The following is a 20,558-nucleotide window of genomic DNA, read 5'->3' on the forward strand; positions in this document are numbered from 1 at the left end:
GTAGTCCTAATGCCTACAACCAGCCTGACAAGAGGGTGTATTTTAGCATGCCTATGTCAGTACAGGATAGCTCTGTTCCTTTGAATTCCAGGCCCTTCAGGGGACTGAATTCCTCCCTACCATTTGCCCACCATTATTGAGCTCCGGAAAGAAACTCATAGCCTTTGTTACTCCTGCCCTCCTCACCTGCTGGGCTTTATGGCGTCTGTTGAACTAAAACCAGATAACAAAAGGAAGCCACCTGGGGTGCAGAAATCTGCTTCCCAAGGGGATCCTGAGAGTTGCTTTCTGCAGCACTCACACAGCAAAGACAGGCTGATTTGCATATGAACTGTAGATTAGAACAAAAGAAGCCTGGGCTCTGCAGAGTGCTGTAAGTATGCAGAGTGACTGGCACAGTTAGGCAAATGCCTGTTGGCTGGAGTTGCTGGTCCTCTGTGCTGCCAATGTCAGCTGACATACGTGTGAAAAGACTGCAGAAGATCCTTATGTGAACATCTTTCCATCTGGCCACAAGAAATGCAGGATCTAGGTGTTAAATGTGTCTCCTGTGGCTGATGTTCTGTGTCTTCTGTGTCTTGCTCCAGGTTGTCTGTGCCTGTAGATGGAGAAGTGATAAGTCTGTGCTGCAGCCCAGTGACCAAAACTGTAGCTCTGCAGCTGGCTCATGGGCACATCCTGAAATACCTCTGGGGTAAGCTGGGCCCTATTAAAATACCTGGTATAAGGTGTAGTTTTTACAGATTTCTTGAAAGGTGTAATGAGATGATTTGACTTTCAGGGACATGAGTGACTCTTGCTGGTAGTTGGTCCTGCCTTTCATGCGCCCTCTGCTCCCAGAAATGGGCCAAAGTCAGTGATTTGTGTCAGAAAGCAGTTAATGTTGTTGAGAATGATTGTTCAGACTTTATGATTTGAAAAGAAGATGACTGGTTTAGTGATTTCAGAAGTGCTGGCTGACTGTGGTGTCCTTGTCACTGCTCTATCATTCCACAGCACAATAAAAGTGCTCCTGAGCCCCTAGAAGTTACCACCTTCTTTTCTGCTGTGTCCTGGACTTTTGTGTCAGCATTCCTCCTCTCTGTCAGACAGTGTAGCCTATTCCCAGCTCTAGTTTTCTTGAAATACGTGTCATGTGGTTGTAATGTCTCCATCTTTGATTGTCTGGAAAAGTTTGATCTTCTTTGCCCATTAGAGGCTTCTACTCCAGTCCTTGAGCCCTGGTGGACTAGCAATGGGTCTGCTGTTCGGTTCCCCTACCCTTGCGTGCAGACTTCTATCACGAGGATCAGTGGTGAAGTAAGTAAGACTGTGAGCAGGTTAAATTCCCTACTCAGTGTGTCAAATGTGCACCATGAGCCTTTGCCCCGCGTCCAGTGACTTCTTAACAGTGTTCTTGATAAGGCTCTCTGTAGAGCTGAGAGCGTCTTGTCTTCTAGAGCATTTCTGATGGCTTGCAGTTAACACCCAATCTCCCCATTCTATAAATACAAACAATAACGTCATTTGAAGAGAGAGAAATTTCAGATTTAAAATTCCAGCAGTCACTGCCCTGCTCTTTTTGAAAACAGCATTTTGCTCTGTTTTATCTGAACTTATCCTACTAGCAAATATAGCTGCACTGAGTTACTGCAGATCTACTACTTGCTGTTCCCTGTTGGTGATGGTTTCTTGATAGTTAGAACAGCTTAAGGAATGACTAGCTATTTTGCTGGCAGTTTCAGGGTTTTTTTCCTTCAGCATGCATCCAGGTGAATGCTGTATGCAGTTGCTTTGCTCTGCTCTGTAGTAGTGCTTTTCATCTGGTATTTTTGGCCAAATGCTGCTGAATAAAAAACCTGAATTATCTGATGCGGTTTCTGCTTCTATTTTGTTACTGTGCAGTTTCTGTAACAGGGTAGACCAAGCTGGGTTTCCAGCCAGAAGTGTTTAAAGACACTTAAGTAAGCCCTCCTGACACAGAGGTTGCATGAATTCCTATCCAGCTTCTCTAAGTAATTCACATGAGGTACTCAGTACCTAATTGTAAGGTACTTCAATCCAGTGCTAATCAGTGTTGTGAAACACTGGAAGTTGTGACACTGACAGCTTATACTTGTCATCCTTTTTATTCACAGGAGGTGATCTTGGGCCTCACAGATAGATGCCGGTTTTTTGTTAATGATATTGAGGTACCTACGTTTTTGCCCCTCGTTGCATCCCCTTTTCCTCTGCCAAACGCAGCTTTCCTCTTTTGCTCTATACAGCAATAAACTTCATTGTTTTTCTACAGGTCGCTTCCAATGTCACCTCATTTGCAACATACAATGAGTTTTTGTTGGTGACAACCAACTCCCACACCTGTCAATGCTTCTGCTTGAAGAACATATCAGTGAAAGGTAAATACCAGCTCTGGCTGACTGCTGCTGGCAGCTCACAGCCATTGTCTTGGAACCACAAGATGTCCCCATTTTTCACATCCAAAGCTGTTGTATTTGGGTCACTCAGAGCAACTGCTTAGGAGATGGAGGAAGAGAGGTGCTTTCAAAATCTATCAGAGAGCAAGGAGCACAGGAAACTGACTTTGTGTATCACATGCTCCTCCCAGGGAGCAGGATTTGTCCTGCAGTTGTTGTCCCTTCACTGTTTTCAACAGCTTAGCCCTGCATTCTCTCCCTCCACGTCCAAAAAATGAAAAGGCTATGTGCTGTTTGAGGATGTGTGGTAGAGAAGGGATCCCAGTAGAAAGAGTTTCTGGTGGTACCTGGCTATGAGGGGTATGAGGACCGTGGGAAAGGCAGGATCACAGCTTACTGGTCCTTTACATCTTTCAGTGCTCTCATCTGGTCTGGTGAGCTTTGTGATCCTGTTATATAGAGGGCATAGCTCTGCTTTGTGTACAGCAGTGCTTAGCACTAAGAGGTCCTCCTCCTGTCTGGAACTGTTAAAGATCACTTGTATATTATTGACTCAGCTGGTCCAGTAACACCTTGCAGGGCCACATAGGAAAGCCTGACTGGGGCACTGTGCTGCAGTGTGCCCTGTGTGATGATAGATAACGCTGTCTTTAGCCCTTCAGGCTGGCCTGAGCAGTGCAGCCGCACCCAACAGTGAGACCCTGCGCAAGGTGGAGCGAGGTTCACGTATTGTCACCGTTGTGCCCCAGGACACAAAGCTTGTGCTGCAGGTCAGTGCTCTGCCCATGTCTGCTGAGGTCTGCTATTGGGGAGTGTAGGGGACTGTCTCAGTGGGCAGCTGGCCAACCTGCAAACAATGTGTGCAGTGCTACAAAGCTGCTGCCCTGTACTGCTGCAGCAAAGCACCTCGCAAATCTCCAGCTGCTTGGCTGGATGCAGAGGGATTCTGAGCATGCCTGTGGGATGGTACAGAACTGGGAAGGGCTATTCAAATTCCTAATGGCTGAGGTAGCATAGTGCTACATATTGTGGCCTCTCACAGTGAATCTCTCAGACTCACCTCTTAGTAGTTGCTAGCAGCCTTACATTAGCCTTGGCACTAAGCTTGTCTGAATTGCTGAGCTTACTCTTCAGAACCAGCAGAGGTTCACAGAATGGAGGAAGATGTCATTTGAAAGGAACCTCTGGAGGTGTGTAGCCCAACATACTCCTCCAAGCAGGGCTAACAGGAAAGCTTGATCAGGTTGTTCTGGGTCTTGCCCAGTTGAGCAGAGTCCAGCCTCCTGAGGAAGGAATGTTTCTGAGCTGAGAGAATTTTCGGATATTTTTCCAGTCATTGAAATTGCTGTCCTGTGAAGTGAACAAACAAGCCCATACACCTGCGAGTAGCAGACAGGCCTGGAAAATTGGCCAATCCTCGCTTTGCCTTCAATGTCGTCTACAAATAAATAATTGTGTGGATCTTGTGTTATAGATGCCGAGAGGAAATCTGGAGACTGTTCACCACCGAGCTCTGGTCCTTGCCCAGATTCGGAAATGGCTGGACAGGTAAATGGCAGTGGTGTATTCTGGTCTTCCCACCCCCAGTCTGAGCTGTTAGAGGCTGGCTGGCCTGGTTCTGTTGTGCTGGAGAAGGGAGGGAAGCTAAACTCAAAGGAGTTGACATCATTAGTGGGAATGAAACTGTTTCTGGGGCTATCAGCTAGGAGTCCAGGTTTCAGCAGTCCTGTATGCCTCTCACTTCCCCACTGAAGGGCTTATATGTGTGCTGAGATGGGATGGGTGGGAGAAATCTTCATCTGCTCCACTTTCCAGACATCTCAGTCACTTCATGATGATGCTTATTTTTTTCATGTTTTATTTGTTTAATTGATTTACACTGAAGTTTTCTAAAACAGAAGCTGGTCCATTAGATTAAAATTTAGTTCTCTGTTTTAAAAGAGGAAAGAAATAACGCAAGGCCTATATTGCTTGCTCAACTTGGCATGCTGGTCTGTCTCACTGCAGAGGCTGGCAGTGAACAGGAATGACCTTGCACATTTTTTCTGGAAGGTAAACTACATGGCTTATTGCCTATGCAATTGCCTTCCCAGGAGGTCTGTTCTTACGTCTAGTCAGTTGCCTTTATTTGCAGTTATTGCTCCTATCCAGTATGTAAACTATCCCACTTGACTTGCTCCTCCAGGCTTATGTTCAGGGAAGCATTTCAGTGTATGAGGAAGCTGCGAATCAACCTAAATCTCCTCTATGACCACAATCCCAAGGCAAGTATGCCCAGTTCTGTTGTGTTGTTTTCCATACTCATCTAGCCTGGGAATCCATTGACACTGAACAGTGGGCTCAAAAGATTAGGTGGTGCTGTTAGTTCTGCTTTCAACAGACATGGCTGCTCTTCACTGTTGCATCCTCATGCAGGCAGATCGTATTTAGCATTTCCTTCACCTTGTACATTCAGAGAAGGTCTGTAAATTTGTTTTTGCACTTAATGTACTTGGTCAAAGTAACAGAAGTAATACTTTTGTTCATTTCAGGTATTTCTGGAAAATGCAGAAACTTTTATCAGGCAAATAGATTCTGTGAACTATATCAACTTGTTTTTCACAGAACTGAAGTGAGTATAATTCTGCAAATGAAAGCATGCATGTAATCAGTGGTGGTACATTCTGTTGTCAAAATATTGGCAGCTTTTCAGTGTGAGTGCAAGGACTCAGTCAGAAATCTAGCTTGTTGGGTCATAAAGACTCGAGTAAGGTCAATAATTTCAGGGACAGTCAGTGTGTCTTGTTGGGAATTCCAGCTTGCAGGCAGCAAGATTTTTCCAGCAAGGGATTAGTACATCATCTGACTACTTGACTTGTCTTCTAGTTTGATGTACAGGGGTGAATGTGAACAAAGAAAGTTTTGTTCCCTCATGGAAGGGAGCAAGACAGCTCTGCTTATCTGAAGCCTGAGGCCAAGGTACTTGCTTAGATTCCCAAATCATGTCCCTGGACTTCTTTCTCAAAGGTTGAGTGACAAGAGGCTTTTAAGGCATTGGTATCTTCAGGACTTTTCAAGCTTGGGAAGTTAATTGTTTAGGAGCTGGAGCTCTCACTTAACTTTCTGTTTTATTTTCAGTTTTGACCTGACCTTAAATCTTTGTCTAGAAATAAAAGTAAAAATGGCTTGATTTTCAGAAGTGCTCTGTGCCTAGCATCTCCATAGTGGATTTAGTAGAAGACAGCAGTATCTTGAAAATCTTGCCTTCTGATTTTTTGTGCAACTAACATGGTTGTTCTGGCCAGTTTTTTTCAATGCCACTTTTGGCTGAGAATCAACTGGGACAGACAAGAGTTGTTGGAAAGCTTTCTGGTAGTGTGGCAGGTTGTATGTCATTACTGAACGACATATGAGCTATTTTGTTGAGTAGTTATTTTCTGCATGCATTTGTGTTGCTTAATGTTATTGTCTTTATGCTGGGCTATGTGATGGACTGTGTTGGTATTTATGGTATCTTTTTATTTAGAGAAGAAGATTTCACAAAGAGTATGTACCCATCTCTGAATGTTAGCAGTAATGCTCAACCACACCAACATCCTGATCAGAAAAAAGTAAACGTCATATGTGATGTGATGAGAGTTGCCATGGAGCACATTGACCCTCAAAAGTGAGCATTTTCTTACTGTAGGTGAAGGAACCATTAGAGAGATTTCTAGTAAGTAATTTGCAGAAAGCAAAGCTGTCCTTAACATCAGTTGTTTTGCCTCGGGTCCTCTGAGGTGAGCCTGCGCTCCACAGAACTTATGTAGCCATACCTTCCATCTGCTGAGGATGTTGTCCTGGAAACCACAACATCTAATAATTCCACAGATAGCAAAACAACTTTTTACTACAAGAGTTAAAGTAATAGATGCAGGATGCTTATAAGTGTTTAAGAAATACAGTCAATTTAAGAACAGTTTGTGTGGCATACGGGACAGAGAGATGCGAGCAAGATTGTCATCTCAGGGAAGTGCTGGCTTTTTGGAGCAGCTGGCCTTTCAGAAAGACCTCAGCTGTTCCATTTGAGACTGAATTACTTTTGTAAATCTTCAGCTGCATACTTCTGAATGATTACCTTTTTGGTAACCAGCCTCCTTGGATGAATCAACACCAGACGAGGATAAAGGGTGGGAAAATAGGATAATAACAGTGGTTAGTGAAGCAGTGTTAAACCATTGGCAGCTTATATGTGAAACAGTGCATAGAGGAGCAACAGATGCTGGGTTGCTGCTGGACCCTGAAAATTTAGGCACTTTTCAGCAAATGGTTTTGGAAAACAAAGCATCCCCTTAGCTGGGAAAGCTCTTTTGAAATAGTATGTGTGAAATGTATGGAAGGGGAAATGACCTCCTAGAAACCTTTCCTTTCATAAAAAAAGACCATTTTCATGCCAAATTTGATTTGGAAAACTGTCCAGATATTTGAGCTTTCAGAGAGAGGTGTTTTCTCTCCATTATGCTGGCTGGCATGGTAAGGAAGCTCATTCTACTCAAAACACGCATCCAGTTTTGTGACATGCTTGGGGAAACATGCTGAGTAGAAAAACCTTCCTGGTATATTCTGTTGTCTTCCCATTTTTCCTTTAAAAAGATTTAAATATCTGAGTAGGTTGTTTGGGTTTTTTTTAACTAAAATGTATATTAGAACTTGCACAAACTGCTAAAATAGGAATAAGCAGTGTTTCTGCCTTCTCATCTTTTCATTTGCTGCTTCTGTTTTCTTCAGATACTGCCTATCAATACTGACAGCACACGTAAAGAAAAGTCCTCCAGAACTCGAAATTGCTCTTCAGAAGGTTCATGATCTTCGAGGTGTTGTATCAGGAACTCAAAAGTTTTGCAAATGGGTGGTTTGCAGGAGCTTTCATTGTTAGCGTGGTTCACCCTGAAAGTTCATGGATTCAGCCAGAAAACAGAGATGTACCTGAAACTAGCTGTGTGTTAATGGAACAGGAGCATATACATGCCCTCAGCTCATTCTTTTATCTCCGCATGTCAGCAGATAGCCCAGAGATGGAGCTGTTTTCTCCTTCCAGTCAGAACTCTAGTTCTCCCAAACTCTAGTTCTCCCAGCGTGGAAGGTTCCCATTCTGGGTCCTGGTATCTCAAACTGCCAAACCTTGCATTTATTCTGTTCTGATACTTCTGACTTGTCACTGTTGCACACTTAACAGGTTGCTATGCTTGGGCTGGTCCTTGAGGTTGCCCAGGAAAGGCAAAGTAACCCCTCCTGCAAGACAGAAGGAGCTGTTAGTTTGGTGGTCCTTATCTGGTGTCAAGGATGTGGCTGATAATACATCCCTCCCTCAGACTGGGGTTCCACTGCTGATAGTGTAACTCATCATATGCTTCTTTTATCTTGCTACAGAAAACGTTACTCCAGATGTCAAAGCTGTGAGTGCAGAAGAAGCACTGAAGTACCTGCTTTTCCTTGTGGATGTCAATGAACTGTATGATTATTCCTTGGGGACGTATGACTTCGATTTAGTCATCATGGTGGCAGAAAAGTCTCAAAAGGTCTTGGCTTATAGTTCCAGCCAAGGAACTATTTTTCTTCTTTCCCAAAGGTTCTTTCTAGTCTATGGATCAGCCCACATGTTTTTTTAGTCATAGCTCTCTACTCAGGCAGGATTCCAGTTGCTCCGAAGTCCTATGTGTGCTTGGGATGATGCTGGGAAGGTGGTGCGTCTCTGCATCCCTTAGTACTTCTTGAGCACAGCTTTGGAAACTCGATTGTGCACAAGGTGAAATAGGGACCTTCTAGAGCAGCACAGCAAGGTAGCTCTAGGGAAGAGAGGGACTGTGGTCTGATGTGTTGTGACTGCATGCCTTACGTACCCAGTTCTGTACTCTTGATTCTTGCTTATTTGGTGGTGGCCACGATAATAGTGTGTATCTTCCAGTAGGTTTAATTTGAAATATCTGAATGGAAATGCCCATCAGGATCTTCAGAGTTTCCTAATGTTACAGCAGAGCCTGCTGTCTGTGAATTGAAACGCCCTATTCATATTAACAGGTTTTATGACCCTTGGTGTAGGGGAAATTGATCAGCTTTACAGCTGCAAATTTATACATGATAATAGCTAATAGAAGACAATATTTGGTATGATACATAGCCTTGAATTTTAAATGTCACCAACCTTTGGATACTGCTGAAGTCCATGTGGGAGCCTGGTAATTTACGTTAGTCATTCCTGCCAAGAGTACTTATACAGAATTTATTTGTTAAAGTGGCTTACATTTAAAAAAAAAGAAGCTTTTTAGTGTATTATTGTACGATTTTAAATATGGGACTGTCTGTTGGTGAAGATGGGGGCAAATAAGGATCTTACCAGATTAGCTCAGCTGCAGTTTTTATTATTCTTTGCAGGACCCGAAAGAATACTTACCCTTCTTAAATACCCTCCAGAAAATGGAAACCAATTATCAGCGATATACAATAGACAGACACTTGAAGAGATACACAAAAGCTCTTGGGCACCTCAGCAAATGTGGTAGGTGTCCTGCGCACACAGTGTCTCTAAGGAGAAATTCTGCAGTGGAACATTTCCAGTTTGGAGAGCCTTTGGGGGGAAATAGCTGAAGAAAGTGAAGGCTTGCACAAAGTCATCTTTCCTCCTGGTAGTGCATGGTTAACTTACTTCTGCTACATGTTTTTTGTAGTGTGGCTTGGTGCAGGGAGAAAGGAGTGAGAATGTGTACTGCTCTGTGATCATGAAGCACAAATCTTGGTTTGTTCCTACTGTAGTGACTTGTCCACAGTTAATATTGCTGGCGAAAGTGGAGTAAACCTCAAGGAAGTGAACACCTTGATTTTACAGTAGTAGAATAGGTGGTTTTGTGCTCTTCCACCCAAGCACCTCTAGTTGCTTCTTAAGGCAACGAATCCAGACTGGCTGAGAGCCATGAGAGCTACATGCTTTCTCTTTTATTGCTACGAAAAATAAATTATTTCTGCAGGTCCTGAACACTTCTCTGAATTCCTGAACTTGGTGAAGGATCAGAATCAGTATCGTGAAGCCTTGAAGCTCTACCCCTCTAGCACTCAGGAGTACAAGGTGTGTAAGCATGTGACACTGTGTCTGGTCATCGAAGGAGTGGCTGTTATTTCTTTGATCCTGTGACCAGGAGAGCACCTGGGAGTCCAGTTTCTGCTGCACTGTCTTGTGGTGTGCTGGAGAACTCCCGTTACCACAGAAATACTTAGCTTCCTGTCTTGACCTTTGTGATACCAGCTTTCTGTCTGGCATTTGCAGGTTGTGTGGGAACAATTTGTTATCCTTAAGCTATTCTGAAGAGTGCTAGAGAGCCTGGGGCACTTGCAGATGTGCTGTTTCCTAGCATGTAGCATCCCTTGTTGGTTTCGGTATTACTGAAGAACTTTAGTTTGCCCAAGGCTGAGGTAAAATGTAAATGAATGTATTTAATATAATTTAATTTAGATATTGTAAATTCACAACACAAATTCACAAGCCTTTGTAGAAGAAGTAGATGAAGAAGTAAGAGAGAAGATATAGAAACTCAGTCTGTTTGCAGGCTTACATGGTGTAAGCAGAAAGGACTCTTTCCTCATGAGGGAGGTCTCTTCCTGACTCTGGCTCATTGGGAGTCTCTTTATTCCTTCTGTATTCTTCCAGTCAAATCCACCTGCCCGTTCTTGGTGGAGACTGTGAGCTTTGAATAGCATAATGAAGCTCAGGATACTGATTCGCAGCAGCCTGTGGCTGTAGAGTTGCAGGGCTTGCATCCTCCCTTGTGCTAGTGTTTGACTCCTGGAGTAAGTTGGTTCAAGGAGACATTCAGACAAAAAACACTCATGGGAGTGGAGAAGAAGGGGCTGGTTTCCTGCAGTAGTTTACCCAGCCTTTGGCCTGGAGAGTTAGGTACCTCCCGATATCTCTTGCTTTAGCTCTGTGAAATGTCTCCATGTGCTAATAGTCATCAGCCCTTGGCTTGATATCAAGTTTGGAATGGGGTAGGCACATTGTGCCTGGAGGTTCCTTGTGAAGGGGGAGATAGGCTTTTGTTGATGGACACTGAATTTTTACTGACGGAGGATTGCTACTGACTATACAGCTGATTTCTTATTTGTCTTTTGTCCCTTTCTTGCAGGATATCAGCGATGCGTATGGGGAGTACTTGATTCAGAAGCAGCTGTATGAACAGGCTGCGTTGATATTTGCTCGTGCTGGTATCTTTGAGAAAGCACTTGATGCTTTTCAGAACAGTGGCAGCTGGCAGCAAGCCCTGTGCATGGCATCACAGCTTGGTTACACAAAGGATAAGCTGTCCAGCCTGGCACGGAGCATGGCAGGTAGGCCTTGATAAGATGGAAGTGTGCAAAGCAAAACTGGCTGCTGTTATTTTTCATTCATTTTTATTTTTCCTAAAATAGTACTGAAAACCTCAGTCTTCAGCAGTGTTTTTCTTAAAGGGAGAACAAAGATCCCATGTTTCCCAAGGGTTTGTGTGATTGCACATCACCTTTGTTTGTCAAAGGAACCAAAATATCTTGGAGCTGAGCTGGTAGGCGCCCAGGAGTCACCAAGCTGGCGGTGGCCTTGGCTTCACCATGCTGACTGCTTCTTGCACTTTTTCCTTGCAACCGGTTGCTGAACTGCTATTCCAAATTGCCTCATTAGTAACCTTAGGGAATGGAGATTCTTTGAAGTCTCTGACATGACTGAGGCCTCTAGGCATAACTGGCATAAGCACTGTGCCTAGTCACAGACCTTAAAGGCTATTGGTAATTCAGAGCTGCGTCTTGTTTTCTCCTTAAAGCCTGCTAGCAGCTAGGACCAACATAGCAGACTGCTTGCATGAGATGTGTTTGTAGACCTGGCAGATATTTCAGCAGAAAAAAATGGAGCATCATCCTGACTTTGTCTTTACTCAGAGGCAGAGTTTATGAAGGGCCCACTTATGCAGTGGGAATATAGCTCCTGGGAGTGTAGTCTTCCAGAGTTGGATATTCCAGTGTTTTCTTTTTCTGTTGCTTAATGGGATTTTGATCTTCCGTGCCTTGCTGTTAATACTTTTTCTGGTGCCCCTCTTAAATCACAACTGTAATTTAGCTAAATGAGCAGACACAAGCTGTCTTGAATGAGATTGCTTTGCTTGGGTAATTTTTTTTTTCCTGGTGCCGTGTATCACTTGGTCTCTTACATTGCATCCTAGCATCCTAACCAGTGCCAAAGCTAGTTCTGACTTTTAGGGGACTAGAAGCCCTGAGTCCCACAAACTTGATGGTTGCTGTCCATACCACAGAGAGCAGGCAGCAAAGTGCTCCCTGGAGATAGCAAGGCTGCAATGCAGTGAGGCTTTCAAAAGAGATTTCCTTTTTACATCCTGGTCCCCTCCTAAGAGACTGTTCAGTATTTCTGTCTCAGGCTGGGGTAAAAACGTTCTCCAGCTGGCCTTGAGGGACATGCACCAGCAATTTCACAAGCAGCTGGCTGATGATGTTGCAAGTTAATGAATTCTTGGCATCAGACAGACCTTCTTTTTGCCAAGCAGATTGAGTAAGTGTGTGATTGGGTACAGAGTGCCTCAGTGAGTGGGATTTTCCCCTGCTTTGTAGTTTTATGGCACAAAATCCAGCTGCTTCTGAAAAGCTGAACTCCACCTTTTCTTGTAGGAAAACTAGCTGAACAGCGAAAGCATGCAGAGGCAGCCATACTTCTGGAACAATACACTCAGGTAATGTAATCATAGAATCGTAAAATGGTTTGGGTTGGAAGGGACCTTTAGAGGTCATCTAGCCCAACCCTCTTGCAGTGAGCAGGGACACCGCTAACTAGATCAGGTTGCTCAGAGCCCCATCCAACCTGGTCTTGAATGTTTCCAGGGATGGGGCCTCCACTACCTCGCTGGGCAACCCCTTCCAGTGTTTCACCACCCTCATTATAAAGAATTTCTTCCTTGTATCCAGTCTAAACCTACCCTGTTTTAGTTTAGGACCATTACCCCTTGTCCTGTCACAACCAGCCCTGCTAAAAATGATCCTCCTGTCTGTGCCTCAGTAATACCCTATGTCAGAGAGATACACCATCTGTGTTTTCTCTGTTCTCCTGGGCCACATGTGACTCCTTGCATGCTGACAGCAAAACAGTCTGTGCCATGGGCTCTCTTGGGGAGGGCAGAGCAGGTCCAGGTGATGCAGTGAGCAAGGTGGGGATGAATGTTGCATCTCTGGGTTTTTCCACTCATGAAGCTGCTTCTGCTTTGGTGCAAAAAGCTTTTGTTTAGGAGAGCTGAAGTATGAAGGCTGGAGTAAGGAAGACAGAGTTCCAGAGATTTCCCCTCAGCTTGGGAGAAGTGACATGGTTTGGGGTTTTTTTTTATGTCAGCATTTCAAAGTACCTGGCACAGGAGTGTTTTTCTGTCCTGACTGTGATACTCTTATGTAGAAATGTGCATCTGAATAGGTGCTACCTGAATGTGCATTACTAGCACTGGTAGCAGTACATGGTTGCTCTTTCCTTCTAGGACTGTGAAGAGGCTGTTCTCCTGCTCTTAGAAGGGGCTCTCTGGGAAGAGGCTTTAAGGCTGGTAAGACAGAGCACAAGAATCAGAGTGGAAATATATCTTTAGAGTGCAAGAACAGAGGGATGGGAACTGGGTTAGATCCTTAAATAACACCTTGTTTCGCTTCCCTGATCCAGATTCACAAGTATGGTAGACTGGATATCTTGGAGACCAACTTCAAACCTGCTATTCTGGAAGGTGAATCTACGTGAGAATCTGAGACTTCTCTGTATTATAGAGTCTGAAGAAGGTCTTTACTGGGTCTGTGGGAAGTCACAGCACTCCATTACTGGAAGCTGTGCAGAATGATGCTCTGATTCTGCCTAACTGATGCTGCCCAGTTAGCTGCATTGGCTCTGCTCAATGCAGCTTGAAGCCCTGCAGTATTATGGCCTCATTTTAGCTTAGTCAAGCTCTTTTTGAGCTTTTCCAGACTTCACAGTCACAGACTGCAAAGGGGTCTGTATCTGCATGTCCATGAACAAGCAGGACAGGCCTTGTTCCAGAACACAAGTGGCAGCAGAGCTATGGATGAAGAAAATGGTTGGTTGTCAACACAAGCTTTTATGAGTAGTTTTTGAAAAATACAGTTTGATAGCTGTGTTCTCCCTGCCATCCAGGAAGGATGCTTGGTTAGTATTAGTGGTTTTTCCTTTTTAAGCGGTAAGCTTTTTGAGGTGAGGGAACCTTTTTTCTTTAATTTGAACCTAAAGACCTGTAAAGAGATTTGGCTACAGAGCTTTCTGCTCTTCCTGTATAGAAACAGACTCTTGTTCTAGAAAATGCTTGTCTGGCAGGTTAATTTAGTCTATATCCAGGTGCGTCTTTGGTGGGCTCCTGTATTATAAGCTTTGAATTTCCTTCCATTTGAGTCCTTTTGTGTGCTTTGCACCTGACTTCTGAGCTTGTTGAAGGTCTGTGCTCCTTCAGACTTCTTACGTAAAAAATGCTTTTCTGGTTCTTTTGCACTAATGTTCATGTTCTGATTTTCTTATTGAGCAGCTCAGAAAAGTCAGCTGATCTTCCTAGATTCTCAGAAGACAGCATTTCTTTGCCATAAAAGTCGCCTGCAAGTGGTCCGAGAGCTGAAGGAAAAGGCTTGTGAGAGCCTGCAGGGTTGGTATTGAAATGCATATGACTTTCTTCTGCATAATTAACTGTGATCATCTTTTCCTTTGCAGTTTCCATTTGCCCTGATTCAGCTGTGCGCTCTCCTAGCTCCAGTGGTATTTACAACAGTAGAACACCATTCTTCTCACCCCCTCCTCACACCATACTTGGACTGTGATTGTTTGGCCTTGCTCATTCTATAAAGAAAGCTTTCTTTTCAGTGCTATCTGTGTCACAACTTTCATGGGATCAAAATGCACCTGAAAGCTCTTCAGAATGACACAGCATTGTCTCCACAGTACCAGCTTGGCTGGATCAGACAGTGCTCAGCATGTCCTCTGTGCTGAGTACCTACTAGGCATAATCACCTGCCAGCTCACGCAGGCTCAGGGAAGTTTTCTGAAAGCAGAATGATTTGTCCTGGTCCAGATTTGCTGCATTGAGATTGTCATCCCACTGATTGTGCTGTTTAATGTTGCAACCCCCACCAAGGCAGAGGAACTGCATTCTTCTCACAATTGCTGTTTGTTCTCATGCACTGGCTGAGTGGGGTTGAGAGCCGTAAGGCTCTGAAACACCAACAGGTAGAATGAATCTGCCCAGGCTGCTTCTCCAGCAAGCTACATAGATTACCCAGGGAGAAAGCCTGGAATAACTATGACCTTTTCCCATACTGTGACAGCTGTTAACATGTTTTGCAGATTATGAAATGCCAAATTGCCCAGAATTGGATCTTTTTTCTGAAACCAGCAGTGTTATGACAGCCAGCGACATGAACAGCAAATACTCACACAGCAACTCAAGAATATCAGCGTAGGTATCTGCCTCCAAATTAGGTAGTGGCTGCCGTGGCATCAGCATTTGGGAGGGTAGCTTGCTCATGCTTGGCGTGCTCCTCCTCACAGCAGTGTGTGCCTTGAAGCTGCTTTAATTACAGGCGTTTCATGGTTATTTTAACTCTTACTGGGAGGGAGAGAGCAGAAAATGCCAGAAGCTACTAGTGCAGCAGGAGCTGAGTGCCCAGCAGAGGAGCTGTGAACACAGACTCTGGGCAGGAGCTGGCTCTATGGGTGTCGGGGATGTTGCCAGAATAGCTGGCTGTAGGAAGCTTGAGACAGAATGTGGGAAGAGCTCCTCAAACACTAACAGCTTGTGCGCATGGCTTGTGCTCTTTGTCCTATGTTTTGCACTTGATGGGTGGGGATTGCTACTAAATCTCATACCAAGGTCTTCCCACAGTGGGCGTCTGTGTTGCTTTTGAGTGCTATTAAGAATGTGAGCTGCAGGGTGGGGTGGGGTGGGGTGTGTCAGAGGCCAGTGTAGTCTGTGGGACTGCTTCTGAATTCCCTAGCTGAATCGTGGGAAAACACAGTTGTGGGAAAAACATGGACTTTTTAGGTCACTTTCTGTGGCCGAGATGCAAAGAGGAAGAGGATGCAACCTTAGTGTTCAACATACCTGTGTCAGAGTCTGCTGATCATTTAGGGACACTATGCAACTAATACTGGCCTATGATTAGAAGTTGCTTTCCTGTGATAATGAGCAGGACCTGAGTTGTATTAGTGCACAGTTTGTGGAGATAGCAGAAATGAAAATGTGCACAGGCAAGCACAGACCCTGGCGCCAATTTGTTTTAAGTGGAGCTCAGCTTTGCCTGATAGTGACTGCTGCCAAACAATTTACCCTAGTTTGTGCTTAGAGCAATGCTTTAACCTTGCTGGAACACAAAGCAGTCCTTTTTGTACTAGAGGAACAGCCCAACTACCGACTTGTGTTTCAGACCACAAAGGATATTGGATGAATAGTATTGAAAACATTGACACAGAGATACATAAGCTTACAATGCAGTCCCCTCTCACTGAAAAGAGTAAGGGCCTGAGTAACAAGCTTCATGCACACTGTTGATGTTCCTTCGAACTTGCCCTTACAGCTAATCCTGTTGCACGCACTATAATTAAGCATCTTCCTTTTCAGCCGATCCTCAAAGAACCGACGCAAGGCTGAGCGCAAGAGATACAGCTTGAAGAAGGGGAGTCCTTTTGAAGATATGGCCCTTTTGGAAGCCCTGGGAGAAAGTGTTCGTGCTGTTGAGACTGTGAAGGGTAGGACACTTGATGATCTTAATCCACTCTGCAGCTGAGGCAGTGTACCCCCAGTTGTTCCTAAAGGGTATGCTGGGGAGAGAAGCTGTCTGGTCCATAAGACTGCCTGTGTTGGACCTTGATTTAGTTCATCTGCCTCTGTGCCTGGAAGAACATGTAATATTGTGAGCTGTCCACATTTGAATTTTGGGAGCAGAAGAGTGAGGCCTTGTCAGTGCCGTGACAGATTTGTCTCACATTTGTACTCAGGCACTGTAGGGGCTGGGTAGGGACAGAACCAGTTCTGATTTGCTGCTCCCCTTCCTGTGCCCATATACCAGATAAATACAGCTGTTTATTTAGCATATCCATGTTAATTGCTATTGCTTGTGCTTCTGTTCCCTCCTGCAGGAGACACACACATCCTTCTGAAGCAGCTTGTGCTGTTTGGTTATGATGAGCAAGCTGGGGCACTGCAGCGAGTCCTGGAAGAGGTTTTGCAGTTGATGGAGACCTCGATCCCAGACATCTGGACTCCAGACCTGCAGCAGAGCTCTGTCAACCCGGTCTGTGCTCATCCGCAATACCCATCACACCTGCTATGTCATACCAAGCATTTAGCAGCATTTTGCATTCTCCAGCAGAGTCCAGAATCCTTCCCTGGCTTTCCAGATCTGCTTTTTTTCTGTAGAGGTCAGATAGATATTCTGTGCAGTACCTGCCAAGCCAGTATACTCTAGATGTGTACAACAGGTATAGCCTGCTGTGTCCCTTGAGCTGAATGCCACGCTGGACATGATGAGGTCTCATAAGGCTTGCGTTACCTTGTCCTACTGGTGACTTCTTTTCATAAGCTCTATCTTAAGCAATTTGTAGAACATAGGAACACTGTTCTCTTTGTTAGGCCTGATGTTAGAATAGCTTTTATGTTCTGGAGTAGTGGTTGTCTGACCTGCTGTTGTGAAGTGAAAAGCTACCAGACTGGTCGATTTAGTCTGAATCGGTATGTCATAAGGAATATATTGCAAAAAGAAGGTTTATGTCAGGCTTCTAAGCTTCAGCTTAATGCAGAATAAGGAAATCATGAGGACTGCACGTAGTTCCCTTCCAAAGTAAAAGTCTTTAGTAAGTAGTTTCTGAGTGTTCATGATGAACACAAGATAGTCCCAAGTAATCTTCTCCCTAACTACTGATTAGCAAGACTTTAGAATCATAGAATGTTTTGGGTTGGAAGGGACCCCTAGAGGTCATCTAGTCCAACCCCCCTGCAGTGAGCAGGGACACCACTAACTAGATCAGGTTGCTCAGAGCCCCATCCAACCTGGCCTTGAATGTTTCCAGGGATGGGGCCTCCACTACTTCTCTGGGCAACCCATTCCACTGTTTCACCACCCTCCTTGTAAAGAATTTCTTCCTTATACCCAGTCTAAACCTGGTTTAGTTTAAAACCATTACCCCTTGTCCTGTCACAGCTGGCCCTACTAAAAAGATTGTTCCCATCTTTCCTATAGGCTCCCTTTAAGTAGTGAAAGGCCACAATCAGGTCTCCCCGCAGCCTTCTCTTCTCCAGGCTGAACAGAGGACAGATTAAAATTATTCTATATGACAGGGAGCAGAGTCTCTCAAACGAACTTTAAATATTGCTGGCAGTGTAATGAAAGTAGTCCTGCCAAGTCATGACACTTACAGTGCTGTGAAGAGGTAGGTGCTGTGTCCTGAGAAGCTGTCCGAAAGCAGTTCTCTCTGCCTCTGTGTTAACTTTTCTGAGACTGGGCTTTGATCACATATTCATGATCACTTCATACTGTGAGGGTCTCCTGCAGGTAGCTGCTTCTGCTTTTGGTGACTGACAGCAAAGTTTTCTTTGTAGGTATCCCTGCTCTTAGCCTTGCTTTGTGCAGGCTGGAACATGGGTATTGCTTCTTCATACAGGTCCTGGGACCCAATTCAACTGCAAACAGCATTATGGCTGCCTATCAGCAGAAGAGGATGGTGACTCCTGTTGTACAAGGTTAGTTGGGGATCTGAGTTAGGTGTGGGTGTGAAACATCAGTGAGGTCGGTGGGCTTTGAGGCTTTCCAGGCATTGCTACCTGCCAACAGTTGTAGCACTTACTCAGTTGTAGGAGTTTTCTTGCTTTCCTTCATGGTGTACCCTCCCACATTGTGGCAGGTGAGCAGCCTTCTTAATAAGGTTTTATTTGCTCTGAAGTCCTGTCCTAAGACTACTGTCTGGATTGTGCTCCTGGCTTCCTCTGTGTGTAATGTCTCTCTGTTGTGAGGGAATTGGAAGTCTGATTTCTTAAGGGATGCGTTAGACCATTCTGCTTGTAACTTACCCACTGAATTTTTCTATCTGGCTTTGGCAGCCAGGCCAGGCTCTTGGCCAGGCCAGGCTACAGTCTGTGGTGGTGCTTTTCCCATCTCGAAGTCCTTGCAACTGATAGAGACTTAGGGCTGAGAGACCTAGCAAGGGCTGGTCCCACTCCCCTGTCTTCCCTCTTCCCTGCTAGTCCTACAGTCTCTTCCCCTACCAGTCCTGGAATTGCCTGGAGAAGTCCCCTAATAAACCTCTAGATGCAACCTGCCTGTTGCCACTTGCCAGGGCTGGCTCCAGAGAAAACCTTGTGCCTCTTATTCGCACTTAACAGAGCCAGCTGGCTGTTGTGTATGATGTCCCCATTGATGGTGAATGAATGGAGTTCTGCTTGACTGTTGCCTCCTCATTCTGAAGGATAACACTTAATGGAGAGGGGACTTGATTTGCCCCAGAGATTAATTTCTGCAAGCAGTTCTGCTGGGGGCACTCTTCTGTGCAGGCTGCTGATCAGTCACTAAAGGGAAATGCTGTGTGTCCGAGGCTTCTCAGTGTCCTTTGATGTAGAGAAAAGTAAACTAAGTAGTTGGCAGCTCCTGAAGTAACCATGTTGCTGTTACCCTCCATTCTGACGCTTGTCCTGTTTGCCTTTCAGATCCAGAATTGCTTATTCCACCAAAACTCAATAAAAATCTCCAGTGGAAACTGCATCTCCTCCAGTAACTAAAAGCCAGGGAATCCCAGTGGACGCTGAACTGTAACTTTTCATATAATTTCATTACATCTTTACAGAAACCATTGTTGTCCTGGCGTTTCTGATACACTGTTCTTAGGGGTGTAGGAGTGAAGGGTCCCTCCACCTGATGCGACTGTGACTGTGACCTGCATGGCCTCACGCTAACAGGGACAGCCGCTCACGTCCCACTGCGGAGGTGGTTTGTGACACTGGGGAGTAAGAGGGTGCGCAGCTCTGAGTGCTGCTGGTTGAATCCAACATCTCCCACCACTGTTTCCTCCCTTCTGGGTGAAGCAACCCCACCGGTGTTGGACAGGCTGTTTTCTCTACCATCACTCCCTCTGTGGACAGTACCTGCCATGATGACAGGTCACATTTTAAGGTGTTCAGTCTGGTTTAGAGATCTTACCAATAAGTCTGCGCCAATAGCAAATTGCTGTAGTTGCTAAACAAAAAATTATGTGTGTTTTCTCCGTTGAAGCTGGATGTTGGTAATACCAGATTTTCATCAGAATCGCTTTGTTGCATCAGAGTGAGCCCTGCAGTGCCAACAGCTGTTACTGTCCTGAAATCTAGAGAGTTCCTGGGTAGAGGAAAATATGAATAAAAGCTAGGGGGGGGTGGGTGGAGTCACACACAGCTGGGCAATACTACCCTAATTATCTGAGTTTAAAGATCAGCTAAGGCTGCTGTACCCTGATTACACTGTGCGCTATTGCAGAGCTCTTTCAGCTGGAAACTGATCTAACCTCATACCTGCTGGCTTACTGAGGATTCATGCTTGTGCTGAAATGCAGCTGCTCCTTTAACGCTTTAATGTATGTATATATAAGCCAGGAGCCTGCTTCCCTTTGATTCCTACTAGCATGCTCTTTGGCTTTCTTAGTGATGCATGGCATCTTGAAATCCATTCTGCCTTAGCTGCTGTCTTCACAGACAGGTTGAATTTGCTCTTCTGAGTTCTGTGGAAACTCTTACAAACAGATGCAGTTACCGGGAATTGAATTAATGCAGAAATACGGAGTTACCTTAAGAAATGTCCCAGTTTCTGAGCAAACATGGCTGTATGGAAGCCTGATTCTCTCATTAGAGTAGAACTCAGTCACCTCTCTGCTGTCTGGCTTCATTAAATACAAACTACAAAAGAAAAAAAAAACTATTTCAAGCATACAGTGTCACAAAATAATACAGCTCCAGCAGAAATCTTTTAATTACAGCAAGGGGTGGAAGGGAGGTGCTCCTGAATTGATTCAGTTACCCTTTGCCAGCACTGGTATTTCTAAGGGACATGGCGTCTTCATCAGAAGCATTTCTTAAAAATGCAGGAAGCACCACATTCTTCGTATTCACTCCGGTAAACCCAGAGATCCTG

At 44.8% G+C, this 20,558-nt stretch overlaps 2 protein-coding genes across 4 annotated transcripts in view; one reads left to right on the forward strand and one right to left on the reverse strand.

Annotated features, from left to right (window-relative positions):
* The window catches only part of ELP1 (elongator complex protein 1), a 31,398-nt gene extending 12,125 nt beyond the window's left edge, over positions 1-19,273 (forward strand). For 2 of the 3 annotated variants that reach the window (XM_035890777.1, XM_035890779.1), the window contains 23 exons: positions 588-694; positions 1,196-1,299; positions 2,118-2,171; positions 2,273-2,378; positions 3,051-3,166; positions 3,871-3,944; positions 4,582-4,660; positions 4,928-5,007; positions 5,902-6,042; positions 7,143-7,228; positions 7,785-7,933; positions 8,787-8,910; positions 9,377-9,474; positions 10,529-10,730; positions 12,054-12,115; positions 12,905-12,967; positions 13,081-13,141; positions 13,946-14,059; positions 14,755-14,866; positions 16,028-16,155; positions 16,546-16,700; positions 18,067-18,145; positions 19,106-19,273. In XM_035890777.1, coding sequence (XP_035746670.1) covers positions 588-694; positions 1,196-1,299; positions 2,118-2,171; positions 2,273-2,378; positions 3,051-3,166; positions 3,871-3,944; positions 4,582-4,660; positions 4,928-5,007; positions 5,902-6,042; positions 7,143-7,228; positions 7,785-7,933; positions 8,787-8,910; positions 9,377-9,474; positions 10,529-10,730; positions 12,054-12,115; positions 12,905-12,967; positions 13,081-13,141; positions 13,946-14,059; positions 14,755-14,866; positions 16,028-16,155; positions 16,546-16,700; positions 18,067-18,145; positions 19,106-19,173 — 2,362 coding nt within the window. In that variant the 3' untranslated portion in view covers positions 19,174-19,273. The remainder of the gene's footprint in view (positions 1-587; positions 695-1,195; positions 1,300-2,117; positions 2,172-2,272; positions 2,379-3,050; positions 3,167-3,870; positions 3,945-4,581; positions 4,661-4,927; positions 5,008-5,901; positions 6,043-7,142; positions 7,229-7,784; positions 7,934-8,786; positions 8,911-9,376; positions 9,475-10,528; positions 10,731-12,053; positions 12,116-12,904; positions 12,968-13,080; positions 13,142-13,945; positions 14,060-14,754; positions 14,867-16,027; positions 16,156-16,545; positions 16,701-18,066; positions 18,146-19,105) is intronic. The other variant, XM_035890778.1, reaches the window with a different exon arrangement.
* A 132-nt stretch (positions 19,274-19,405) lies between these two features.
* Positions 19,406-20,558, reverse strand: part of ACTL7B (actin like 7B) — a 3,861-nt gene continuing 2,708 nt past the window's right edge. Inside the window, exon 2 of the mRNA XM_009635243.2 lies at positions 19,406-20,558. This exon is cut by the window's right edge and continues 13 nt beyond it. Within this exon, the coding sequence (XP_009633538.1) occupies positions 20,487-20,558 (72 nt within the window). The 3' untranslated portion in view covers positions 19,406-20,486.

Source organism: Egretta garzetta, unplaced genomic scaffold, assembly GCF_000687185.1.
Source record: "Egretta garzetta isolate BGI_Z169 unplaced genomic scaffold, ASM68718v1 scaffold22, whole genome shotgun sequence".
In the NCBI taxonomy this organism is placed as follows: Eukaryota; Metazoa; Chordata; class Aves; order Pelecaniformes; family Ardeidae; genus Egretta; species Egretta garzetta.